Below are 27972 nucleotides of genomic sequence, written 5' to 3'. Positions count from 1 at the left end.
TTGTCTCTCTCTCGGTGAAAGCAGTCAAGAAAAGCAAGTGCAGATAATATTTAGTGATATTTGTGAGCATTTTCAGCACACAGTTTGCAATAGCCTAGACTATCAGTCATGATTCTCAACATTGTCATCCTTAAAACTTATAGAAATTCTACGGAAAGATTGTTAATTGTAAAGTGATTGTTTTCTCTCAACTTTTTACATTCACATATTCAGTGAGATAGTCATCAGTCTGGACATTGACCTGCCACTTCTCTGTTCGTCATGAACATTTGAACAGCTTCCTTAAATTCTCCACACCATTGCCTCAATTTTCCTTCACTCAGTGCGGTAGGCCCAGATGTATCACACAATTGACAGTGAATTTCAACAGCATTATGTCATCTTGTGTTTAAAAATCTAATCGCTGATCAAACTTAACAACATACGATGTTTGTTATTTTAACAACTGCACTCATTTTAACAACTTGTTTTTTCACAGAGGCAAACAACAATGGACTGATGGCAATGTGAGAGTTAAATGTGTATCCAACACCACTTAAAGCTAAACCAATAAGTGTTGCCAATCACTATTTATAACTCGATTGGCCTTGCTTTTGAACCACGCCTTGTACACACAATCTTTCAGTTCACAACTGTCAAATTGTAAGAGCATAATTTATTAATAAAAACATGAAACAAGTTAATGCAAAGACTTAATTAGAAATATGAGAACCATATAGCCAGAAACAAATTGGGAAAATAATAACAGTGTTGAGGAAAATTTGACAGTTCTTTAACAAAACTGCAAAAGGCTAATCTACAAAAGGCCTTTTTTATAGACGATCCTTTAATTAAAAAAAAATTTAAATACCAGTATTAAAAGAAAAATGTATAGATTATAAAGGAATTTTATAATCTAGCCTTACACTAAGGAGAATCTTTGTGAAATGTCTAAAGATTGATATCTTTATAAATATCTAATTACTTGAAAAATTACAAATGAATTTACACCAAAGTTATTTGTAATTCTAAAACTTTGAACTAAAAAATCAGGGAGGTTATCAAAAATGAAAGTGGATTTGGAAATCCAGATAAATTCAAGTGTACAAAAGGGTTGGTCTCCTTGGGCGAGTAGTAGCATCTTGGTCTTTCATCTGGAGGTCTGGGGATCGAATCCGAGTCAGGCATGGCATTTTCACACACTAAAAAATTTCCATTTCATCTCATCCCCTGAAGCAACAAAACATATCTTGCAGAAGCTTAAAAAAAAGTGCAAAAGGACTAAACTTAAGTTATCTCATCCCCTATTCAAATAGTCAAAGGATTTAATAATTTTTTTCCAGTATTTGAAACAAAACCACTCACCTTGAATGGTTTTTTGCTGAATCAGAATTTTTAATTTCCATTGATATCTTGGAAGTTAAAACTTGTATATTAAATATAAAGAGTAAACATTAAATAGATATTAATAAAATTCCTACCAGTATTTTAGAAGAAATTGCTATTATTGTCTCTTTTACAAGTTTCATAGTAATGGAATATTTCCCTACTACCTTTTAGACTTCTGCTGTTATTTCTCTCCTTAAGAAGTGTTCCCCATTTAATTTACAAAATTATTGTCATATTTCATTATTGTCTGTATTTCCTAAATTATATAAAACACTCATCTTTCGATAAGTATACATATGTAAAATACAGATCAATATGAGTTTTTTTTAGTGATTATATTTATGTTCCTGCTGTCTCCATACTAATAGTCAGATTTGAAAATATTTTTCATAAAAAAATAGATATAACTTTTTATGCTATAAGAAAGTATTAACTGTTGATCTTTTCTTCGACTCTGATACCAGCTAGATTGAGATTATCAGAATGCTGGGGCTTACTGCTGTTACTTTCAGTTTCATAAATAAAAAAACCATATTTATTCTGTTATCTTTCTTGGTTAGTTACGAAAATACTTATGAAATTTCATTGTTTTCTGATGGCTGGTTTTGTAATTATCATTGTTAAAGAAAAACATTATTGGATTTTTTTAACTAATTTAGATTTTCTATAAACATTGAAATAACTTTTTAATGTTTTGATTTATGTTAAAATTTTACTAAGCCAAAAAGATGAATGATACATTTTTTTATTGCATTATCATGTTTTTAACAGTTGTAAGATAACTTAGAAAATAAAATATATGTTGATTATATCTGGTATGATTTTGCATCCCTCTACAAAATTCTTCCTTTCCTTAGGTAATAATAATGGAAGAAAAATTTTTCATTTGTTATGTATTATGATAATAAAAATTGGAGAGTATTAATTTTGAATTATCAAAAAAATATTCATCAAGTTGGTATGCATTATGTTCATTTTCTAAAATTATAAATATATAATAATCTTATTAATATTAATTATTAATATATCTCATATTTAATAATTTAATTTTTTTCAGGGAAGTGCATCATATGTGTGTATTACTTGGTTATGGGGCTGATGCTATCTGCCCTTATCTTGTGTTTGAAATGGCTAGCAGTTTACGCAATGAAAATGTTTTAGATAATTCAATGACCGATCAAGTTCTTTATGAAGTGAGTAAATTTTTTTATATAATATTCTTTATCAGCAGATAACTTTTGTAATGAAAATTAATAATGTACTAGTAATATTTCTTAAAGTAATAAATTAAAAATTATATTTCTTTAAATTTTAATTAACAGTAAATCTTAAATTAAAATATTAACTAGACTAAAATTAGCTTATTAAGGGAAATTTATAATTTGCTGGATGGAAATTAAGCTGGATTTTACACACTTCTGCATTCTAGAAAGCCTTACCTCATTCTTAGTAATAATGCTTTTTTGTCTAAATCTCTTATTTTTATAAAAATTCAAGTTTTTGGTCATTTGTATGAGTTTTTTCCTTTGAGAATTGATTTTAGTAGGCTTACCCTTAATTAAAATAAAGTAAAATAAAAAGAGATCGTTTAAAAAAGAGATGAAACTAACTTCAAAAAATTGCTCTAAAAGGAAAAGGTAATACTTTTCAATTTTTTTATTTTTTTGAGTTTAACACAATTAACTGTTAGTTACTGCCTTTTAATTTTGCAAATAGTCAAAATTTAAAGAATTGAAAAATTATTTTTTGGGGGTTATTAGAATATATAAAATATTTTTAGAGATTTTTTTATATTATTTAAAATTAAATATTTTGTTTGTGTGTGCGCACAAGCGCTTACATGTATGTGTATTGTTGTATGAAATATTTATTTCGCAAAAGAAATATGTCCAGTTTATTTAGATGTTTTATATATATATATATATATATATATATAGATTATGTATTCCAAATATTTTGTATAAATTTTATTAAATAATCTACCTAGTACAGATTATTAAGGTAAGATATATGTTACCTTAATGTTTCATGGAAGTACTTTTCGCAGGATCCTGCATTCTCAGTCTTAATATAATGGGATTATTAAGGTAAGATATATGTTACCTTAATGTTTCATGGAAGTACTTTTCGCAGGATCCTGCATTCTCAGTCTTAATATAATGGGAATTATAAATATATTATATATTTATAAAGAATTATCTGAACAACTTTGATGTTTTATTAGAAAAAAGTAATAGTCAATGAATGGTTGAGCTCTCTTTAACAGGTATTTCATAAAATTTCCCTCAGCGGTGTGATGGCATATGAAACCACATATGTCAGTCGCCATGAATCCACACATGAAAGCACAATGCGCAGAGTAGTTTATTGAAACAAAAATCAGATGCACAAGTTTGATGCAATGACATTGGTCATTCTGTGTTAAATCAACAAGGAGCACACAACCTGACCAACTGGGATTTTCATGAAATTTGGTATGAATTACTGTTGAAAAAGGTATGAGGAAATATTGAATTTCAGATCTATTGTCATAAACTGTTTTGTTTTTAGAGCCCTTCAAATTTGCTAAATTTTGACTTGTGGCAGTAGTATTAAGTCAACATAACTTTGTTATTTGACCTGAGATGAATCAGCTGTGAATGCGTTTGCACGTGTTTTTCTCGTGCTCTGTATTTTTAAGTTTTTACTAGGGTTTTGTGTTGTTAGTTGTTTTTCTGTTGTTTACTGTTTTTTTTTCCATTCATTTTGTTATTTGCTGGTATTTACCTATCTTAACCAAGCAAGTACTGTTTGCTTGGTTGACCACAGTATTGATTTACTCAAAGACAGTTTGGATCTCTGTTTACCTTAAGCTTATATGATCTATTAATTCAAATTTTTTAAGAATAATTTTATTTAAATTATTTTTTTTATTTATATAACATGTATATATTACTTGATAGATATTTGGATTATAATTAATTGATATGGCAGATCCAGGTGGACTTGGGGGCAACATCCTTATCGATGAGGAGCGAATTTCTTCTGTTCCGGGTCGAAGATCCTGCAGGTGAAAGGAGTCACCGTGCAGGAAGTTCTATCTGACAGCAGTGGTGGTAGAGTATTGAAGAGATGATTATAGCGGAGATTTAGCATGCTGTTCACTTGCTTTCAAAGAAGACTGGAGAGGGTTAGGTTTACCATCAGAAGAGGGTTATTAGCTCGTGTGGTTCTTCCGCTAGGGACTACAAAATAGATTTTCCATCTCTCGACAGGGTTGGGTGATGACCAGGATGATGGACAGCGGTCGATTAAGCATGGAGGGAAGCATCGACTACGTGGTTCTCCTCCAGCCTCCAGGGAAAAAGAAGTCTTGGGCTGGTTGGAGTTCCCTGTATTTGACGGAGGAGGCCTCTAACTTGGAGAGGTATGAGTCCTTGATGGATGTATCCATTAGGATACCAGTAGGAGTAGAGTAGGATGCATTCAGGGGGGGGGGGAGAAGGATCTGCAGGACAATAACGTGTAATAAGTACAGAGTTGGCTCTTGTAAAACAGAAGAAGTCTTTTGCCCACAATATGAGGCTTCTCTTTCATAATGTGAGGGAACTGAATGTGTTGGTCTGACAACACTCAACAGCTAAGATCAAGATTAAGAAATACTCCAGAGACATGGATCACAACGTTTGTATGTTGGAGTCTTTTGAGGAAGCTTTAAACTGGCTAGAAGAGGGGCTTCAAGGACGGCAACATGTTCGGCCAAGTGTGAAGGACGAGGCCACACACTTACTAATCTCTGATGAGGCAACTCAAACTCCAGATGGTGGATTGAAACGAGCTATGACTTGGTCGCTTGAGGAGCTGCGGCGGGCGGTCGAAGATGGGGACCCTGATGCCAATCCTGAACAACTGGCCCTTATGGGCTGGCTTGAGGATATTATCTGGTCCTCCACCCTAGTTGAGGTTACTGACAGTTTTTACGAAGGAGTTGACTCCACCTGGATTTTTGACAGTACGGTTGGAATTGAGCATTTTCAGCATATGACAGTGCTTCAGAAACCTCCGTGGCTTCGGGACTTGGCCACTGCTGGCAGATTGAAGCCTGGTCCTCCTTTAGCAGTCAACTACTTGGGACCGCTCCAAAGAGAATAGCAGCTGTGAGGTCGCACTTGGGCAGACTGATTATGCTCTGGTCGTCGATTCTGCGGTGGAGGATCGTGGAGTGGTCACTGCTAGTTGCAGGTCCATCCAACATGTGTTAAAAAGAATGGACAAGATCAGCGGGTGTACTTCTGTGGTCCACAAGGACGGGTTGGACAAGTCTTATGGTGGTCCATAGAGTATGCATTGAGAAGGATGGGGAAATGCCTTCTCGTTCATCTGACATGGGCATCACCATCATCGATGCTGGCAGGCAAGAAGCAACCCGCGGGTCCGCCGACTACTACAGTTGTGGTCAAGGTGGAGGAGTGTACCTTTGCAGATCTTCTCCACTCAGTGAAAGAATCATTTTCACCAGGAGAAACCATAGTCCTCTTCATTCGGCAGGGCCAAGGGGAGGACCTCCACCTACGGGTTCAGGTGGACAGTGGCGAGGCAGACCAATTCAGCAAGGATATTGCTGAAAAAGTGGAGTGCTACTATGGCTCTGGCTGGTAGGGGTGGCAGAAGAGCTCATGTTCTGGTTTAGGACGTGGATATCCTAATGTCACAGGATGAGTTTCTTTGGCAGCTTCACAAAATGACAAGTGAGTCAGTCACTGTTGACGTCCTGTCAATGCGGTCAGCTTATGGCTCCACTCAGGTGGTTACACTGGCAGGGCCACCAATCCTGGTGGACAAACTACTCTCTGATGGGCGAGTTCAGATTTGGTGGGTGGTCTGTCGAGTGGCGCGACGACCTTTTCTTCAGATGTTGTAATCCAGGCCACAGGGCCAAGTTCTATTCTGCCACAGACAGAAGCAGCCACTGTTTTACATGTGGTAAGGCTGGCCATTTATGCTAGGACTGCCAGAAGGTCCCTGGGTACTAATCATGCAAGTCACATGGACATGCGCCCGAGGGTTTGGGTGTGTAAGATGGTTCCATCAGCTTCTGCAACTTCTTCTTCGTAGGAACATTATGGTATTTCTGAGGGACAGCCCCGTCCAGGAGGAGGTGGAGTCCTCGGTTTCCTGCTTATGGTGATAGAGTGGGGACTCCCTTGCAATGCTGTTGGGGGAAAGTAAGACCTAGTCCTAGTAGGGGATCCTTTTCAGGGTTCCCCATTAGAGGTAAGGCATAGTCCTGGTGGGGGATCCTTTGGAGTCCTCTCATTAGAGGTATGGCACCTAAAAGACCGAGTTCCGGCTATCTGGCAGGTACTTTGTTCCCGATGAGGTAGTTAGAGACTATGGCACCCCTTGGAGCCGAGTTTGTTAGTTGCAGATCCAGCTCTGAGGGGCAGGGAAAGAAAGGAGAAAAAAATTAAAAAACTTTGTTATTTATTAAGGTGAATGATAAGCATGATCTCATTTTAAACTTATTTGATACTCTTTGATATGATATACAACAATCTTTACATAAATTTGGATTTCAAGATCACTACCTTTGATCTTGAATTTCAGAAAAATCAGGTGTTCCATTTTATGTTATTCTTCATTATACTATGAAGCAGTTGAGAAAATTTGAAACTGGGCCTGCTTTGGGATCAGGAGATAAAAAATAAAATGTGTGTCAATGTTTCAGCAAAATTTACTTTTCTAAACATTTCTAATTAGTTTTATAACAAGACTGCAATCAATATTAAGTCAAAATGAGGTTGAAAATCATTACACTTTATGCTTAAAAGTGAAATTAATTTGATAATTTTAAGTAAAACCATCAATCTCATACATTTTTAAATGATCTAAAAAATTCAAGTGTAAAACATAATTAAGAACAAAATATAATTTTCAAAAAAGACTCACTTCTCTTAATACAAGAAGGTACAATATTATAAATAATAATTGTATGACTAATAATTAAAATATAACAATGCATGACCATCTGACAATTCTGACCATCTTAAAATCTTACACAATATACAAAAAGTAAGGCAAATCAGTAAAAATTTCAAATTAAAGTTTTATACATATTCTTAAATTAATTGTTTCATTCTGGTAACAATCGCGTATTTTTTATTAATGTATGAAAATATAGTGGCTTACTCACCATTAACCAGCAAAGTAACAAAACAACCTTAATAATTAGTTTATTTCATGAAATTTTTAATTATTTGTTTTTTTATTTTTATTTTTTTTGTGATGCAGAATTGTGCTTACTACATGCTTTCGTGGTGAAAATATAACTAGAAAGAAGGGGTTGCTCTTATAAAAAAAGACCTCAGGTTATTGACCAATCAGCTCTCGTGAAAAAAAACCTTACATACAAGCACAGGGGGTCAATGTGGGGGTGTGTTTGTATTGACCAATCAGTGCTTGTGAAAGAACCTTACATACAAGCACAGGGGGTCATGATGGGGATGTGTTTGTATGTAAGGTTTCTATACTACTGATAACATTTGCCTGCACATAGCTTGTTACACCATTTTAACCATCAACAAGTTGAATTTTGGGATACTAGAACACCCTCCTTATAACCCAAACCTTGCTTCACTAGACTTTCATTTATTTGCGCTACTCAAGGATGCTTTGCAAGGTTATCAATTTTCATGCAGGCTTAGACTTAATTTTGCAAGAAGCAGCACAAAAGTGGCTTCATTACTATTCAAAAACCTGCTTCTTGGAAGCAGCTTCCTAGCTTGCTTCTATGCAAGCTTATGGACTGCTGGACCTATTGCATCGACAAGGGAGTTTTTGTAGAAAAATTATGTACATGTTGAACCTCTACCTCTGTGTAAATAAATTGTCAAATGAAAAGTGTAGATAATTTTTGACTTGTCTTCGTGTATATATATATATATATGAGGCGTGTTTTTGAAGTAAGATCATTCATGTTCTTCAGAATAAGCCAAAGAACAGTTAATCTCTCTCTGAGATATCAATCTCTTTAGTCTGCTTAAATGTAAATCTAGATTTATTCTTAAATAGCAAATAATGTTTTCTGTTCTTAGTTAATATATTTGAAGTAATTAATTTCAGAATTACAGTGAAGCTATGGAAAGAGGAATTGCAAAAGTTATGGCAAAAATGGGAATTTCAACTTTGCAGTCTTATAAAGGTGCTCAAATTTTTGAAGCTGTTGGAATATCTGAAGAAGTTATTGATAAATGTTTTAAGGTATATTCTTAGTGTTATTAATTATATAAGATAAATTCCTGTGAAATTTTTATTTTTTCTTGTGCAGACTTTATCAGTGATGATGAAAGAGATCTAGATTTTCTGGAAATATATATATATATATATATATATATATATATATATATGAACCTCTCTTAATCAGTCATAATTAAATATTGTTATTTGTGAAAATTTTTTTCAGAAAGTCAGAAATATTGGTATCAACATTGAAAAAATAAATCTTTTACAATAGAATATTAAAAATAAATTTTCTATGGCAGGCAGTTTAAATTCCTCAGCATGAGGACCTAGTATATTGCAATGTTGTAAATTTCTTTCTGACCTTGGGATACATGCACAAGGTTTGCATTATCTTTTGTGTAGACTCCTATATAAAAGATATAAAAAGGAGTCTTTTTTTAGACTCCTCTAAGCTTGGTTTGAAAGTGGTCCTACTTTTTACTAGAAATAAATATCAATTATATATCCTTTAATTTATGCTGCTCACATGGAGTCATATGAAAATATTATTTTGTATTGAAGAGAATTAAGTATGAGAAATATTCATGGTATGTTTGTGAAAATCTAAAAGTGATTGTGTTTTTATTTGGATTGCAACTTTGTTAAATAAACTCTTGTTGTTTCTTGTGTAAGTGGGACACCAATGATAGAACAAATTATTATGTAAAAAAAAACACTGGCTAAAGAGAGAGCGTTTAACTGGGGGAGATAAGATTGTAATAAATTAGACAGTAGCAACATCTTAAAAAGTTATTCTTCCACCGCTTTACATTAAACTAGGTTTGATGAAAAATTTTGTTTAGCCGATGAATCATAATAGTGCAGAATTACATTTTCTGAATTAAGTGTCTCTAGAATGCAAATTTGTGGGAGAATGGATAAGAAAGTTAATAATTGGTTCTGCATTTAAAGAAATTTAGAATGATTTCAACATTGTTGCATTTAAATCATTTCAAAATGTGGTAAAAATACTTCCCGAGAAACCATAAAGCATAACTATAAAGTTGTAAGTAAGCTTCTAACTGGAGACATCTTAGACTTTTCTTTCAAAACTCATTTTTTACTTTTACATTTGGATTTTTCTGCAACAATCTTTGTAGTTTGAGTGATGTATAAAAAGAAAGTTTTCATCAGGAAATATCCATACAGGAACATTAGTAAAAATGCTAGGTGACTGCTGCTGGAATCTACAGAGGGATCTGTCTCAAGCTAATTACAATAGAAAACGAAAGGAATACTTCTAAAAGAAGTATACTTTAAATCAATATATTGTGTTCATAATGTATTGTTATTATATGTTATTATTGCCGATCTCTGTGGCTGATTGGTGGTAGCATATCTATCTTTCATCTGGAGGTCTCGAATTTGAATCCCAGTCGGGCATGGCATTTTTTCACGTGCTACAAAATTCATTTATCACCATTAGAACTGTAAGGGGTGCAAGTCTGTTGTTACTGCATAAATAAATAAGTAATTATGGCCATCATAATTATGTCATTTTTGTTGCAACAAATAAATACCAAAAAAAAAAACTATGCCTAATAAAAAAGGCTATTAAAATATTTGAAATTGAAAAAAATATTATAGACAACAGTTATTAAAATTTATATAACAATAAGTTAAAATGTATTATTCACTTTAATTAAACTTAAAAAAAATATATAAAAAGAAATTATTTTTGTTTATGTTGATTAGTTTGGTTAATGGATACTAGGTATCAACTTGATAATTTTCATTTTTATGTTCGGTTATGAATTATTTAATTAAAATTATATAAATATATATATTACTTTGTTAACAGGGTACACAATCTAGAATTGGAGGTGTGACATTTGAAGTAATTGCCAAAGAAGCTTATGAAAGACATCATCTAGCATATACTGATAAGGATAATCTTGTTTTAAGGAATCCTGGGCAATATCACTGGCGTAGTGGCGGTGAAAAGCACATAAATGATCCACTCAGTATTGCCAATCTCCAGGTAATTCTTTTATTATAGTTGTTTATGGAAAAAAAATCTTAATGTGTTTGAGACTCCAGTTTTTTATTTAAAAATATTTTTTTCTTTCTACAGGAAGCAGCTGTGAATAAAAGTAAGAATGCGTACGACAAGTTCCGTGAATCGACATTGGAAAGTGTACAAGCTTGTACAATACGTGGTCAGTTGGAACTTGTTCCATCTGATAGTCCCATTGATATTAATGAAGTTGAACCGGCGAGTGAAATTGTTAAAAGATTTGCTACAGGTTGAAAACTATTTTATTCTCTTTCATTTAAAAGCGTAAGAATGTTTGTTAGTATGTCATAATGAAAAAGATATAGAAAGTTTTGCATGCTAAAAGCATTTAATGTATTCATAATATTTTGACAAGTTTAATACTTTTCTATTAATTTTCATTTCCTTCACTAATTTCTTTGCATTGATTTTTGTTTTATAATTTTTATTTTCAGGTGCTATGAGTTTTGGTAGTATTTCATTAGAAGCTCATTCAACACTGGCTATTGCTATGAATCGAATCGGAGGAAAATCTAATACTGGAGAAGGAGGTTTGTCTTAATTTTAAACAATGAATATCTGTTAATGATTTTTGATGCTTGCCTTATATCCACACGCATATGCATACACACACATGCATTCACACACACACATAGATAGTGAGAGTGAGAGGGGGGTAACTCCTGTTGTCAGGACTACCTTTACAGTACTCCTGTAAAAAAGTATATATATTACTATTTTGAAAATAAACTCCCAAACCTCACATTTGACAGTTGGTATTGTCAGTCTCAGGCCAACCAGATTTGAGTCAGAACTTAATTCTAATAACCAAAGTACAGTTTAATGTGTCTTGCAAATATGTAAACTATTGTTTTTCAGTGTGATTAGTTAAACTAAACTAGTTTCTTCAGTGTTGAGCACTTGAACAACACAGTTTGAACAATAACCAGTTATATTTTCTTGCCTCAGCTAATGTATAATCTTTTTATGGTGAATCTATGATCTAGTATATTAGGCCGATTTAAAGATGGTTTATAAATATATTTAATTTAAATTTTCAGTTAAATTAGGATAACTCATGACCATAGTATTTTATTTAGTTGTCCCAAAGGACCAAACTAACTAAAGTTGTTTGTACCTGCATAAATTATTGTATGATCCTGTTATTTTATTTAACTGGTAATCTTACTTAACATATAAATTTGGTGTATGTAAGGTTTATTATATATATAATTTTGATTTTTAGTTTATATATATTTTTTTTTAGCATTTATAGCAATTGTTTTTTTTTTTTTTGTTATTGAAACGTTTGTCTTTTTAATCACATTGACTTACTTAGAGATCATTCTTTACACTGGTCCTTTAAATTACATAACTTTTAATATTTTATCACAAAAAATATGTATTAATTGCTGATGAGGAGGTATACACGATGAAAGTGCTATAACAATAAAAAAAATAATAATTAGTTTGATTTGGATTTATTTATCAATTTATTCTACTTCTTTGATGCGTTTAAAAAAATATTTATCACCTTATAGGAAAAAGTGTATCCTAAAATATGTTAATTTGGCTATTCTTAATGATGTAATTAGTTATTACAGAACATTGGTCGATCACCAATCAAAATATAAGTTTACTTTCAGGTGAAAATGCTGATCGTTATTTAAATCAGGATCCAGAATTCAGCAAACGATCTGCTATAAAACAGGTTGCATCTGGTAGATTTGGTGTTACCATCTCGTATCTGGCACATGCTGATGATTTACAGATCAAAATGGCTCAAGGAGCTAAACCAGGAGAAGGCGGTGAATTGCCTGGTTATAAGGTATTGGTTTTTAATGTTTGTATTTTAATCTTCTCAGTATTACTCGTACTTAATGCTTCTACCTTCGTAATATTGCTTCTACCTTTTAAAACTTACTAATTTTTAGTTTTATTTCTCTCTTAGAAAGACTTCTTATATTCAAAATAAAATAGAAATTAACTATGAAATTTTACAAGGCCTTATCAGCATGATTCATTTGAGAGTTTATTAAATTTTTTTAATTTAAAGAAAGCCTCTATATTTTGAAATAATCCTGTATAATCTTGCTACTTCAAAGCTTCAGCCGTGGATGTTACATGAAATTTTGTACAATTCTTTTTTGTTTTCTTTGATTTTTTTGGTAAATTCTGCAAGAAAAAATATGTTGATATAATGCGCGAGTGATAATTTGTCACATAAAGCATATAGTGTTACATTAAATCATTCTAGTATTCTGTTTCACTAGAAATATTTTGAGCCGTGTTACATTTTTATCTGAAAACATCAATGAGTCAAAGTCTCCAATTTTCAGGAATCTATTCTTCCCGTAAATTTATAATGCCTAGTTTGGACTTTATTATAATACTGTAATTGGACGAAATGATTCCGGAACCGATTTAAACTTTCTCCATACTTAAAATCTCAATTAAGAAAATCGGTTTGCGCCTCCACGTTGGTTCGTCTGGATAACCAGTTAGAAACGTGGAGATTTCTACTGGTGAACTAAATCGGAATCACCTCTCTGGATCACATCCAGAGTTGTAACTCGGGAATTTATTCCCACCCAAGGCTGACTTGCCTTTGAAAGTCAAATATGGAAGGTCTTTTAAGAAAAAATCCACCGTCTGGTAAATACCAGAGAAGGCTGCACTCGGATCCGGTGGGCAGCTGCTTAAAAGATAACAATGAATCGGAGCGTTTGGAAACACCCAAAAACAACACAACTTCAAAATTGAGGATAAGACACAAGCAAATAAACTACATTGCCACTCACAACATTAATTCTCTAACTCAACCCGGCAAACTAAAAACTCTAACAGACATAATGGACAAACAAAATATCCAAATCGCAGGACTTCAAGAAATGAGAAACACCGATCGAGAGCCGTTTGAATCTCAGGGTTACAGAATTTACAAAGGAATCCCCGGGAAACGTGTGATGAAGAATTGCCCACAGTTCGGAACAGGATTTGCAATCAATCTTAAAATAATTGACTCAGTCGTAGAATTTAAGTCTTACTCCCCCAGGATTTCAACCTTAACCCCAAAATCAGCCAATAAATTCTACACCATAATAAATGTCCATGCTCTCACCAATGACAAAAACAATCTTAAAAAAGATAGAGAAGAGATGGACAAATTCTGGGAACTTCTTGACCAAACTGCAAACAACATAAATAAGACCCACACGAAGATTTTAATAGGGGACTGTTATGCCCAACTTGGTAAAGAACGAAGATATCGTGATATTATCGAAAAATGGCCTGCCCAAAAGAAAACTAACAAGAACGGCCAAAGACTTGTCGAATTTTGCAGAAACCATAATATGATCTCAAAATCCACCTATTTTATGAGAAAACCAAACAAATTGAAGACTTGGAAACACCCAGATTGGAAAAAAGGAGAATGGCAACTGGATCATGTTTGCATGGACCGGAATTATCACAAGGAGATTTATAATGTAAAAGTCTTGAGAGGAACAGATACTGGATCGGACCATTACTTAATTAAAGTTAAAATAAAATTCACCCCGCATAAAAAGAAAAAATCCCAACCTAAAAACAAAAGAGCTTATGATCCACATAAATTAATAAGCAATGCCATCTTTGAAGAAACAACAAAAAAAATCAAATTAACTAATAATTTAAAAGAACTGACATCCCAACTGAAAGAAATAGCTGAAGAACTAGCCCCTATAAACCCAAGAAAAAAACACCAATGGTGGAATGAAGAATGTGACAAAGCAGTCAAAGACCGACACCGGGCTTGGATCAACCACCAAACCCAGAAAACTGAAGAATCTAACCATGAATTCACCAAACAAAGGAAAATAACTCAGAAAATTATAAGAGGAACCAAACGACAAGCCCAAAAAAACTTGATTCAGCAAATAGAAGAAACTTCCAAGAAAACTAATTTCCGAGACTATTATAAAATTTTTGGTCAGGCTCTTCAAAGATATGAACCACCCACCCTTATGCTGAGAGGAAAAAAAGGAAATATGGCCCACACCAATAAAGAAATGCTGAAATTTTGGCAGAAACCTTCAATAGACTCCTCAACTGTGACGACCCCCCAGAGCTTTTTGAGATTGACACTGAAACTCCAGTTAAAACTTCACCGGTAAATATCAACCCACCAACAATTCAAGAAGTTCTCGCAGCCTTAAATGAAATAAAAAACTACAAAGCAAGCGGAGAAGACCAGCTTTTCGCAGAACTCTGGAAACACTCATCAGTTTATTCAGTCAAAACTTCCCTACATGTATGCCTCGTGAAAATATGGAACGAAGAAAAACTTCCAGAACACTGGACCACAGCCCTCATCCATCCATTACATAAAAAAGGGGATAAAACTAATCCGGAAAACTACAGAGGCATATCTCTCCTGGATTGCACATACAAAATCCTGTCGAGAATCATATACAACCGATGCAAAGACCAACTTGAACTGGAACTTGGGGAAAATACCAAGGGGGATTTAGGCCATGGAGAGGTTGCCCGGAACAAATAATATCCCTAAAACTTATGATGGACTTATATAAAAGACGGAAAAAACAACTAATAATCACCTTCGTCGACTTTAAAAGGGCCTATGATTGTATACACCGACCATCCATGCTGAATATTCTGAGAAACCTGGGCCTTCACCCTAAACTCGTAAACATGATAAAATTAACTTTAACCAATACCCAGTCCAGAGTGAAATTCAGAGGTGAACTCTCTCAACCCTTCTACATAAAAACTGGATTGAGGCAAGGAGACGGCCTCTCACCACTCCTTTTTAACTGCGCACTCGAATTTGTCATGAGAAAATGGTATGAAATAAATCCCAAAAATATAAAAATGGGTACTAAGAAAAACTCCATCACACTAAATTGCCTAGGATTTGCAGATGACCTCGCTCTTTTAGCAAATAATATTCAAGAAGCCAAAACACAAATCATGAGCCTTCAAAACCTAGCACAAAAGATAGGGCTTTATATCTCTTTCGAAAAAACTGAACTAATGGCCATAGATCCTCTGGTAATAGAGCACATTACGGTAAACAATCAGAAAATTAAAATAGTAAAACAATTTAAATATCTAGGGGAAATAATAACTTATAATTTAAATGAAAAAGTGACATGGCAAAACAGGACAAATAAAATGATTAAATCCCAAAAATTAACTTGGTCAACATATAACAAAAAATGCCTTTCTGCTAAAACAAAACTTAAACATTATAAAACTGTAGTACAGCCAGAAGTCACCTACGGAAGCGAGAGCCTTTTCAAAATCACTCAGAAAAACCGAATTGAAAAAATTCTGAAAATAGAGAGGAGAATTGTCAGAACGTGTATCAATAAAAAACACCAAAAAGAAGGCCAATGGTGGATTGTGCCAAATGAGGTGGTGTATCGAGAAATAGAGCCTGTTATTGATACTATGCGGAAAAAAAGAATCTCTTTCTTCGGTCATCTCATAAGGACACCGCAAACAAGACTGTCAAGAAATATCATTGAAAAGCTCTGGTTCCAAAAGCTAGAAGTAGGATGGATCAAAGAAATTAGAGAAGATATGAAAGAATTGGGAATTTCCCTGACTGACCTACAGAATAAAACTGGAAAAATTACAAAGCTAAAAGATAAGAGCATTAGATTTAAACAAAAGACAGACAAACTACAAAATACAACGAAGAGGGTGTTTACGGATGAAGAAAAGAAAGCAAGATCTGAACGGATGAAGAAATACTGGGCAGCTCGAAAGAGTAAAATAACACGCTTTTCTCAGAAAAGATCCAACTAAAATTGACTTAAGTGGTCCCATGTTGGCCGTAAATGCATAATAATAATAATAATAATACTGTAATTATAATTGTGAAGTTAAGTACCACACTAAAATCTAGTAACATTTTCTTTTTAACTGGCAGTTATTAATTTTTGTATGGAAATTAGGTGCTTATTTTTCATTTTGTTAGTAGGATTTGATTACATTTTTGTTCTTGTAGGTAAAAAAGACTTTTAAATACTAAAAATTTTCAAAACCTTTGCTTTATTCTATATACAAATAATTTAGAAGTTGATCGATTGTATTATTGTACTTTTCAGTAATAATTGTTATTTTTTCATTTCTGTTTATCTGCAACAGGTTACAAAAGATATTGCAGAAACTAGACATTCTGTACCCGGTGTGGGTTTAATTTCACCACCACCTCATCACGACATCTACTCTATTGAAGATCTTGCTGAACTTATATATGATTTGAAATGTGCTAATCCAAATGCTCGAGTATCAGTAAAACTGGTTTCTGAAGTCGGTGTAGGTGTTGTTGCTTCTGGTGTCGCAAAGGTGGGAATTTCTATAAATGTTTTTCCCCTAACTAATGTATCTATGTTTGTATTTATAAATTATACTTACAAACATGTACATAGTAAAGTATTTATTTTTAGCATGATTATTTTTACATTGTGAGCTGTACTATTATGTTAAAGATTCTATTATGACAGCATTGTCCTTTCAAATTAGGATTCCTTATTTGTTATAATCGAAAGATGTTTTACATAAATTTCATGAAGAATATCAAATATTATTGTATGTGTAATTTACATAAGTTAATTAATTGATATGGAAAATCTTTCCGTTATGAACAATATTCCATTAACTACTTTTAACCTTATAAAAAAAAATTAACTATTTTAATAAAACAGATCTTACAGTTAAACAAGATGTAATATTAAGATTGTTTGATATTTGTAATTTATCTTGCTGGATAATGTTACTATACAGAATTCACTTTTGTTTTAATATGTTAGTTCAGCTTTCTACCTCATAATTTTGGTTATCATTTGCAAAATGTGTAGAAGTAATAATGATTTACCCGAGTAATTTTTGTTGTTTGAATGTTTTGATGAGTTGATTAAATATGAAATCTTAAAATGATTAAGAAAGTAAAGAAATTTGTGATTGAATTTTGTGAAGAGACAAACCTTATTGATCATGCATTAAGATATCCAGCTTTATTTAATTTGGTAATAGAAAGATGTATAGAGGATGAAAACCATAGAGGAAGACAATGATTAGGATTCATAAAATAAAAAATAGATTACTAGAATGTAAAATGTAGAAATTATGTTGCTGTTAAAAGATTTGAATAGAACAGAAAGTGATGGAGAATAGCATGAAACCAGTAAAACTTGTGATTCCAAAAAAAAAAACATTATTTTAATCAAAATGTTGAAAATATTTTAATATTGTTTTGTTTATCCTCATCACGTGTAATTGTTAATAATAATATATAGTTAGGTGCCAGTTAAATTTATAAAAATCTGTTCAATGCAGATTCAAACAAAACAAACTAATTAATTAAAACTGCACCAATTAATTTTTTATCTACTTGGTAAACGTAAAATTAAAACATAATATTTGTATGTACTTGATCCATTAAATATTTATAATTCATAGAAATATTGCAAATTTAACAAAAATTTGTTTCATAAAAGATTTATCTTTTGTTTTCTCGTTACATTAAATAAGCAGAAATTCACATGACTAAGAAAACCTTCAGTTGTGACCAGGAATTTATGAATTCAGTTTTTGTTATAAATATGTTTTACTGTTTATAATTATTGTGTTATATTTAATTTTTTCTAATTAAAAACAAAAAAAGTACATTTCTACAATAAAGATGCTATCAAACATCTCAGTGGTAGAGTGCCAAGAAATTTTTGTCATCTCTTATTTCATTTAGATTTTAATTGTTACACGACTGCCCAAAAAGGAGTGTAATGTACTTAGGGTGTATGCATATTGGGTATATGGGTGTATGTATTAGGGTGTTTGTTCCATTGTAGCAGCTCAATGACAGAACCAGTTTAGACGTATGACCCCATGTTGGAATTCTTGTGTTGTGTTATAGGCTATATAAATATGTTTAAATAAATTTAAAAGATTAGAAAAAAGATTTATACAAAATTGTCACCTGCTACACGCTCTTTAATTGTTCTATAAAAAAGAGCAATGTTTGTCAGCAACGGTTTTTTTTGGAAATCATGTTTTTTTTAAATTTTAATATTTATCTCTTGTAAGCAGATTTTAATTTTAAAAAATGTATGTATTTGTTTTAATATTTTCAACCAATGAACCAATTTTTATTTTATTTTGTAGAATTAGTTTCTTTGATGGTTCTGATATATAAGATAACTGAAACGGAAGCTATTTTCATTGAAAAAATTAAATTGTCATAAAAGCAATTTTTTTTTCCATATGTGAAGAGAAAAGCTGCCACCTGCCCCCAAACAGATGGCAATGTCGGAATTATCTTAAAGCAGTTTGAAGATACCGTATTTATTCGAGAACCTCGATTTTCCAGGCTGAAAATCTAAAAAAAATCCAGTATATATCAGTATTTTAAAGTGCAGCAGATAGGATAAAAAAATACGTAAATACAAAAATATTCAGAAAGTAAAGCATTTAATTCGTTCCTTTTAATTACAATATTAATATTACTATTACATTAATAATTAATTACCGTAAGTAATAGTTTAGTTCAGAATCAGTAGGCCAGTAAAACGAAACCCACCGGGTTGGTCTAGTGGTTAACGCGTCTTCCCAAATCAGCTGATTTGGAAGTCGAAAGTTACAGCATTCAAGTCCTAGTAAAGCCAGATATTTTTACATGGATTTGAATACTAGATCGTGGATACCGGTTTTCTTTGGTGGTTGGGTTTCAATTAACCACACATCTCAGGAATGGTCGAACTGAGAATGTACAAGACTAACACTTCATTTACACTCATACATATCATTCTCTGAGGAATTATCTAAACGGTAGTTACCGGAGGCTAAACAGGAAAAAGAAGAAGGCCAGTAAAACGAAAAGAAAGTATCATGTTGAAAAGGATCATTTCAATACACTTTTTAATATGGGATTTTATTTTTAATTAATCACTGTCACTGTCAATGTCTATAGAAGACTTACCGGTAGTCTCCACGTCGCTCTGCCAAAGGTGATCATCTTCACTACCATCAAGTTCATTAGATATTCCGCATTTTTAAAAACTTTTCCTTACTAATTCCATGGAAAGACCTTCCCAAACATCTTTTATCCAAACACAAATCCGGTTAAAATCTGGGCATTTGATTCTTCCTGTAGGCGTGAGAAAGAAATCTTTCTCACGTTGTTTTAATGCAGATTTGAACGGTTTATTAATGCAGACATCTAGTGGTTGCAATAGAGATGGCAGTCCGCCTGAAATTATTACTTGGTCTGTCATACCTTTTTTTAAAATATCTTTTACTTTATCAGTTGTATACCCCTGATAACTATCCATTACTAGCCTACCAGTATTTTTTTTTATTAAGTAAATCTCCTGATCGCTTTTGTCATACACAACTGATCCAATCTAAAATTAAGGTTTCGTCCATCCTACCTGATTCCTGTGCTCTGATAATAACTCCATTTACCTGTACGGTAGGAAGAGTTTTTCTTTTAAAAATAATGTACGAAGGTAATTTTGATCCATCAGAAATAATGAAAAGCATAACACTACCCCTTTGTTTTTCATTACTACCAGTGTGAATCGTAAAATTTTTTCACCTTTTTTGTTTACAGTTTTGTCAAATGATATTTCAAAATATACGAGGGTTTGATCAGCATTTCCTATTTGAGAAGGCAAATAACCTTTATCTTTTCTAAGATTTATTATGTATTTGTGAAAATGTAATACTTTTTGTTCATAAGCATCTGGAAGTCGTTGAGAAATGGTCGTCTTTCGTCTTATTGACAAATCATTTTGTGCAAAAAATCGTGTTATCCATCCACGGCTTGCTTTAAAATCAACTTTATTCAATGATTTAGCGATTTCACGAGCATATGATTGACATATTTCTGTCGTGACAGCATAACCGCATTTCCTTTTTTCCATAACAAAGTCATACAACTTTTTTTCTGTGTCTGTATATTTTGGTTTTTAAGCCACAAAAAGCCCTTTTATTACCAGTGCCTTTCACCAGAAGTTGTTTCTGCCGCCACTCTCGAATGCAGCTTTCATCTACGTCAAATTTTCTTCCTGCCGCCCGATTTCCAATTTTTTCAGAAACACAGTTTTTCATAACACAGTTCTATAACACAGTTTTTCATTTACTGTAAAAGATTGTAAACGCTGTCCTTTTGTACTCATTTTAATGCCGTAATTAAAATAAATCACCGTAGTAAACTTTACAAGATAAACTAAACAGATAAAATGCACATAACCATACACATATACAAACAGTACAATGACTATGGCGAATAGACAAGATGACGATGGGTAACTGATACTGTAACTGTAGTGTCATTAGAACCAGATGCAGCCTATACAGAATGAATCAGTTTTATAAAAATAACTTCGTTCCTATCGATAATATTAGCAGGATGTTAATAATGAAGGATGTATTCTTTATAAGCGGCATCCGGTATTGATAAACGAAAGCCTAATGTAACTATATTTATGTGATTGAATTTAGGTACTTTAAACGTTTATTTAACATAGCCTTTAGCCAGGATAATTTATATTCAAGTAAGCCCTGCACCCTTATTTTTCTCTCCAATTCCAAGAAAAAAAATGCGGGGGGTACTCAAATAAATACGGTAATTAACAGTTATTTTTCTTTTTTAGTATGTTTAATATTAGATTTTGATATTTGATGGTATTTATCTTGATGTTATTCTAATATTAAAAGTATTTTCTTTCTTTTGTATGAAAGTTCAAGAATTTATTAGGAAAATTTGGTAAATATAGGTTTAAAAAAAGTTTGTGTTCCAGAAAGCTTAAGCTCTTTGTAGATAGTAGTCAATTTATCTTTTTTTTGTATATTTTGATTTTTTTTTTTTTTTATCAAAATGAAGGTTTTTATTTTTTTTTTGTGAACAGCTTTTTTCCACATAGAGTTTTTTGGCCTATCCATATTTTTAATTAAACTAAAAAATATAAAATATAAATCTTCAAATAAATAATAATGTTTCAATATTTCATAATTTTTTCCAGTACTAGAATGAGGTTTAGAAATTTGATGTTTGCTTTTAATTTGATAGAAAGAAATTCCAACAATTTAGAATTTACTAAAGAATTGAAAAAGTATTTATTTACTTTTTAGGTGGTTTTTTCTAATAATTAATCTTTAATGAACATCCTATTTATTAAATACTACCTTTCATGACTGTTGCTAGGGTAAAGCAGAACATATTGTGATATCTGGTCATGATGGTGGTACTGGAGCCAGTTCATGGACTGGAGTCAAAAATGCTGGTTTACCATGGGAATTGGGTATAGCAGAAACTCATCAAGTTTTAGTTTTGAATAATCTTCGGTCAAGAGTTGTTGTACAAGCTGATGGTCAAATAAGAACAGGTAAAATAATTTTTTGAATATAATGATCTTCTTTTCTACTGACTTTTCAAAAAATAATACAATAATGCTTTTGGTCGCATGGTGGGTTGGGGGAAAAATTGAATTTTCTTTATTTTTAGGTGTGAGTACGAAAATACATTCATGTATAAAGTTTTGTGGCTCAAAAATCTCCAAAACTACCAAATCAGTTTTATTGAAATTTTTATATGCTGTAGTACTATATCTGAGGTTATGCATGTGAAAATTTGATGGAGATTGGTTTAGTCGTTCTTCAGTTATGCTCAATTTAAGATCAACAATAGATAACATATTCTCAATTTGAGATTTTGTTGATTTTGTGTATTTCTCATACACATTCATGCAGTGAATCAGTGGTGAGCAAGTTTAAACTTGATGCTTGTATGTAGCATCTACTCTTTTTTAATTATTTCATCAAATTACAGTTACAATAATTTAATTTTCTTACAAACAGAAAATATATTTTAATATTAAATAAAAAAAAAAAAAATATTCCTTGGAAAATTATTTGGAAATACTTTTCAAAGATTTAAAAAAAAAAATTAATGTCGAGTTCTAATAGGTGTTTCAAAAAGGATGCAATCCTAAGATTAAGAAGGTTGATGTCACGCATAGGTAAATCTTATTTCTCCCTACATTCAGTTGGCAACAATGAACTCAAAGTTATCAATTTGTAACAGTTGAAATGTCCTTCTTATGCTGTAATGCTACACCAGTATAAATTCGTCTCTATTGTGTTAACTATTTTGTTTTCAAGAATGAACGTGTGTTTGTTATTGAGACTTGTTGCACGTATAAATCTTACAAACAAGTGAAAGATGAGTTTCGGATAAATTTTTCCAATTCTTCAGTCCCTAATTAGTCGACAACATCGCATTCAATTAATAAATGTCATGAGACCAGGAATGTACATGATCTGAAAAGCATAGGTCAATCGTCACTGTTAATAGTAGAAGTTCTGTTAGATGTGAAGGAACATTTGACTCGCTCACCCAGTAAATCACTCAGAAACTTAACTTCACAGGCTTGATTTTCATTGTCTACAGCTTTCAGGGTTATTAAAAAATTACAATTGCATGCTTATCGCATTGATGTTCAAGAACTGAAAGAAGTAGACCGTGGAAAACATTTACAGTATTGTTGTTAGTTTCTTTCTCTTGTTGACAACAGTGGTATTGAAATTTTGGATCGTGTTTATTTTGGTGACAGGGTATGGTTTCACACAGATATGGCTACATTAACAGCCAAAAATATGGAGCGCTGAAAATCCTCACACGTTTCATGAACGACTGTTATACGCACATAAAATTGGTGTGCGATCTCCCAGCATTGTGTAATACGGCCTTTATTTTTTGACAAATCTGTAGATGGTGGTTTATTGCAGCTTAATCAAACAGTTTATTGCTGTCTTACATTAACATGAATGAGAATGTTGGTTCCAGCAGAATAACGCAACACGTCGTACTGGTAACGAAACGCCATATGTATTACGGGAATTTTTTGGCTATTTTTTTGGGAATTTTTTGGAGGCCACAATCCTTTTGTGGCCTCCAAGATCCCAAGATCTTACACCAGCAGACTTTTTCCTTTGGGGATATTTAAAAAGTGTAGTTTTTAAAAACAATCCTCATACACTTTATGAATTGAAAGCTATTATATTGAAGGTGAGATTTCAAAATTACTGAGCAAACATTATGAAAAGTAGCTGCAAATGGTATGAAACGTATACAAACCTGCATGGGGATCACAGGAAATCATTTTGAACATCTATTGTAAAGTTATTAAAGGGAATTTGAATATTGTTGGATAAGTATTTTATTAACATTAATATTTTTGTAAAAAATGCACGTCATCAAATAAAGGGGGGGTTGCACCCTTTGTGAAACACCTATTATTATCAAGTTCATCAATCTGATGATAGAACTAACAACAGTTCAAAAAAGATCTTCAGGAAGGTAGTTCCATGTATTATCCAGTAAATAAATCATCTAAAGTTAATTTTTATTTTATTATTATTTTTTAAACTTAAACCTCATTTCATCATGTCAATAAACAACTTTTAACATTTTTAAATTAAAAAATGTTCAATTCTTATTTTTTTATTGCATTTTAGAAGTTTAATCAAATTAAAACTAACATAATTTTAATAATGCTTTCAGTTATGTCTCATTTGCAAAAGAAAATTAAAGAACAAAATAAAATATTCTTTCTAAGATTATAATAAATATTGTTTCATTTGAATAAAAATTAATTAAGTTCAGTAGTTTGATATGAAATAATTATGAATCATACCTAAAATTTCTGTGATATTCCTTTCTGATGTAATCAGTGAACAATCTAAAAATTGGATATTAAAAAGAATGCTATTAATCAACACTAAATATGAATTCGATAATCGTAATAAAAGGAATTAAAGATACTAATAACATTAAATATTATTTAATTATTATGGGGGGTGGAATCTTTGCAAATGTTTAATAATGAAAAGGGGTTTTAAAAATCAAAGTCTGTATTGATTATAAAGAAATTTTTATTTAATCCATTTATTCATTGATTTTTCCGTGAATTTTTTTACGCAGATTTTTTCCTTTGAATAATACATGTCTATAGTTTGTCTTTTTTCTCAACTAATTGCCATGCAGTAAAGTTACTACTGAAGGTATCATTTTAAAATAGATTACTTGAATAAATCTGAGTAATTATTATATTAATTTACTTATTAATAGTACTGTCCTAATTAGGCTTTTAAAATGAAATGTACTAAATAAATTTTGAGTTTCAACCAATTCACACTAGTTAAAGAAAATTAGAGTTAAAAAAATTATAAAATAAAAAGCGCAATCAAACTGCTTATTACATCTTAAAAGAAAATAGTACTATGAAAAATCATATACATAGTAAAAATTGATGTCAGTAGAGTGGAAAAATGTCAGAAAGTGTAATAGATTATATTCTCAAAAAAAAAAGCAACATTAAGAGCTGTTCTGGAATTTCTGAACTAAGTACATTTTCATATCTCTGCTAGCGGGTACATGGTGTGTCCATTCTTATTTTTTTCTCACATTTTTAGAACAAATTCACCCATTAAAATTACAGGTTACCAGATGGTTTAGTTAATGCATTCTGTTGAACAGATGCATTTCTTTTGTCTTAAAAGTAGGATTTTATAAATATTATATTCAACATTTAAAACATTGTACTGGACCGTATATAAACATATTGTCGTGTGGTTTGCGACTTGATCAGGATATTGAGAGGTTGACAATTTAGAATGTTTATATAATTACAGTTTATTGGTTTAAAATGTTCATAATTACAACCAGAGAAATTAATAATACTAACAATGGTGATAAATACAATAATGCTAATAATAAATAATAAGTAACAGTAGTAAAACAATTAACGAACACAAATATTAATATAGTAATTACAACCACAGTAATAATCAGGATAATAGTAGTAAACGATATTTCAATGACAACAAATCAAATAAAAATAATACATAACATAGTACATGCCATAATACATAACGTAATCAACAAAGAATAACAATCATAATATTACACATCAAATGTGATAAATGTCAGTAGTAAATAATCAATACAGATACACAAGACAGAGTTCAAAATAAATAATCGTTCAGAATTTATTTCAGGTAGATAAATAGAAAACTAGAAGTCACAGACCCATTAACAAAAGAAATCACTAGTCTTAACCCTTTTTAACCACTAGTCTCATATTAACAAACAATTGTATAAATATTCACTTGCAAATATCTTTGGTGTCTACCCTAACAGTTTATGAATGAAATTTATTGTATTATTATTTCTTTCACTTATACACTTATAATTTTACTGTAACTCACCAGTAGTGTTTCTTATATACTTGGATTTACTTGTGGCATCATCTTTGTCATATTGAACTTAATTGGAGATTCTCCTCACTGGACTGATGTCTCACAGACTCACACTTGTAATTCTCCTTGCTGAACCGTCGTTGTAACGTCTCGCTGGACTGGTTTGTAGAACTCCACCGAACACATGACTTCGCACAACTCGAAGCCTCTCCTCGCTGAACTTCCCGTGCAGGACTGACACCGTAACATCTCGCACACTGGTTCTAATAGAACTCATTTTTAGCTGGTCTTATTGGGCTATTTATACTGCTAGCCGCTTTACCTGTCCGACCGGACCCAAGTTGAAGCATGAGAACAGTTGACCGAGTCTTTTGTTTCCATGAATTCCAAACCTGATCTCTTCTTACTGTGCAATAGGTGTTTGTTGTATGTTAGCAGATAGTATAACAAAAGACAATTGTTAAATGGACTTATCTTTAGAAAAAGGGTTCTCCGTTTTGTCCCTTTCTGGATTACTTCAGTTATTATATTTTCTATTAATTTCATAATAATCGGTAGGAATCCATTACTCAGGCTTGTTATACCAATCTTGTTACAATATTTACACTTTTACATGTTCACAAGTTATTTTTCAATTTTTTGACTTGCATGATTTGGAAGTTTCTTGGATGTTTTAAAAAAAATTATTGTTTTTCTATTTTTAGGTTTTGATGTGGTGGTGGCTGCCTTACTTGGTGCTGATGAATTTGGTTTTAGTACAGCACCATTGATTGTAATGGGATGTACAATGATGCGTAAATGCCATTTAAACACTTGTCCTGTGGGTATTGCAACTCAGGATCCAGTTTTACGTGCAAAATTTGCTGGAAAACCAGAACATGTTATTAATTATTTATTTATGCTTGCCGAAGAGGTAAATGTTAACTATTTACTTTTAATAATGATTTTTAAGTTGTTATTATGTTGTAATTAGATTATTTTACTTCTGACATTAAAATAGCAGTGATTATTAAAATTAACCTAACATTTTAATTGTCAGTACACTCTCAGCTATCTTATTTTGAGATACTATTATAACTCATCGTCATCATCATCTACTTCAAGCCTTAGGTCTTTCGACCTGTTGTGAACTTAAAGTCAATTTTCTTCCCATCCTTCTTGGGTCTTCTAATATTCCTGTATCTTACCAGTCTGTATTCCATTATCTTCTTTGTAAAACAATAATTATCCATTCAATCTACATGTTGTTCCCAATTATGTCTATATTCAATAATTTTGTCGTTCAAGTTGAAAATGTTCAGCGGTTGTCACACTTCATTTCATACTCTATCCCTTTGGGTAATTTCTATAACAGATCTAAGAAAATGCATCTCAGCAGCCTGTAATTGGCTTTTATCAGCTTATGTCAAAACTCACGTTTCACTACCATACAAACCTACCAGAACAACTATGCTTTTATAAAGTTTCATTATATCAGTCCTCACCCTGCCACGCAATGTTCTAATAGTACCGCACATTTTATTAAACTTTTCTATCTTATTTTTTACATCCGTTTCCACAAAAGATGATAACTGCAACCCAGAAATTTAAATTCATTCACTTGGTCAATGAATTTATTCTCCTTTACTAATTTACATCTCAGCGAATTTAATCCAGAAAAGGCCATGGAAACCATTTTACCCAGCAAGATATTAAAATTATATGTTAATTATAATTATTTTTATTCAATTCAAACAAAGCACGTTGTAGTTATCTCTGTTGGATATAATAACTTGATCATCGGCAAACAAATGTGTCATTACAGAATTATTCTGATAAATTTCATCGTCAACTTTTAAAATTCTTAACCTATTTTTCCATTCTATAATGGCGTCATCTAAATAAATATCAAACAATATAGGTGAAACTACACACCCTTGTCTTATGCCCATATTCACCTTCCTGTATTCAACCTTTCCATTTTGCAATCTAACTGTTACTCTTGTGTGTCGGTATAAAGTTTTCAATATCTTTATAATTTGTAAAGGAATTCCTCTTTCCACCATTATATTACATAATTTACCTGTCAATACTCTATC

At 31.8% G+C, this 27972-nt stretch overlaps 1 protein-coding gene across 2 annotated transcripts in view; it reads left to right on the top strand.

The window, feature by feature from the left end:
• The window catches only part of LOC142331019 (uncharacterized), a 316345-nt gene that overhangs the window by 185052 nt on the left and 103321 nt on the right, over positions 1-27972 (top strand). For both annotated transcript variants that reach the window (XM_075376587.1, XM_075376588.1), the window contains exons 17-25: positions 2426-2561; positions 8470-8607; positions 10430-10609; positions 10703-10874; positions 11080-11175; positions 12271-12452; positions 16781-16981; positions 21840-22020; positions 26599-26807. In XM_075376587.1, coding sequence (XP_075232702.1) covers positions 2426-2561; positions 8470-8607; positions 10430-10609; positions 10703-10874; positions 11080-11175; positions 12271-12452; positions 16781-16981; positions 21840-22020; positions 26599-26807 — 1495 coding nt within the window. The remainder of the gene's footprint in view (positions 1-2425; positions 2562-8469; positions 8608-10429; positions 10610-10702; positions 10875-11079; positions 11176-12270; positions 12453-16780; positions 16982-21839; positions 22021-26598; positions 26808-27972) is intronic.

The sequence above is a fragment of the Lycorma delicatula genome, chromosome 10 (genome assembly GCF_047948215.1).
Source record: "Lycorma delicatula isolate Av1 chromosome 10, ASM4794821v1, whole genome shotgun sequence".
Classification (NCBI taxonomy): domain Eukaryota; kingdom Metazoa; phylum Arthropoda; class Insecta; order Hemiptera; family Fulgoridae; genus Lycorma; species Lycorma delicatula.
Note: the sequence above shows the minus strand (reverse complement) of the source record. Positions and strands in the feature narration are given on the sequence as shown.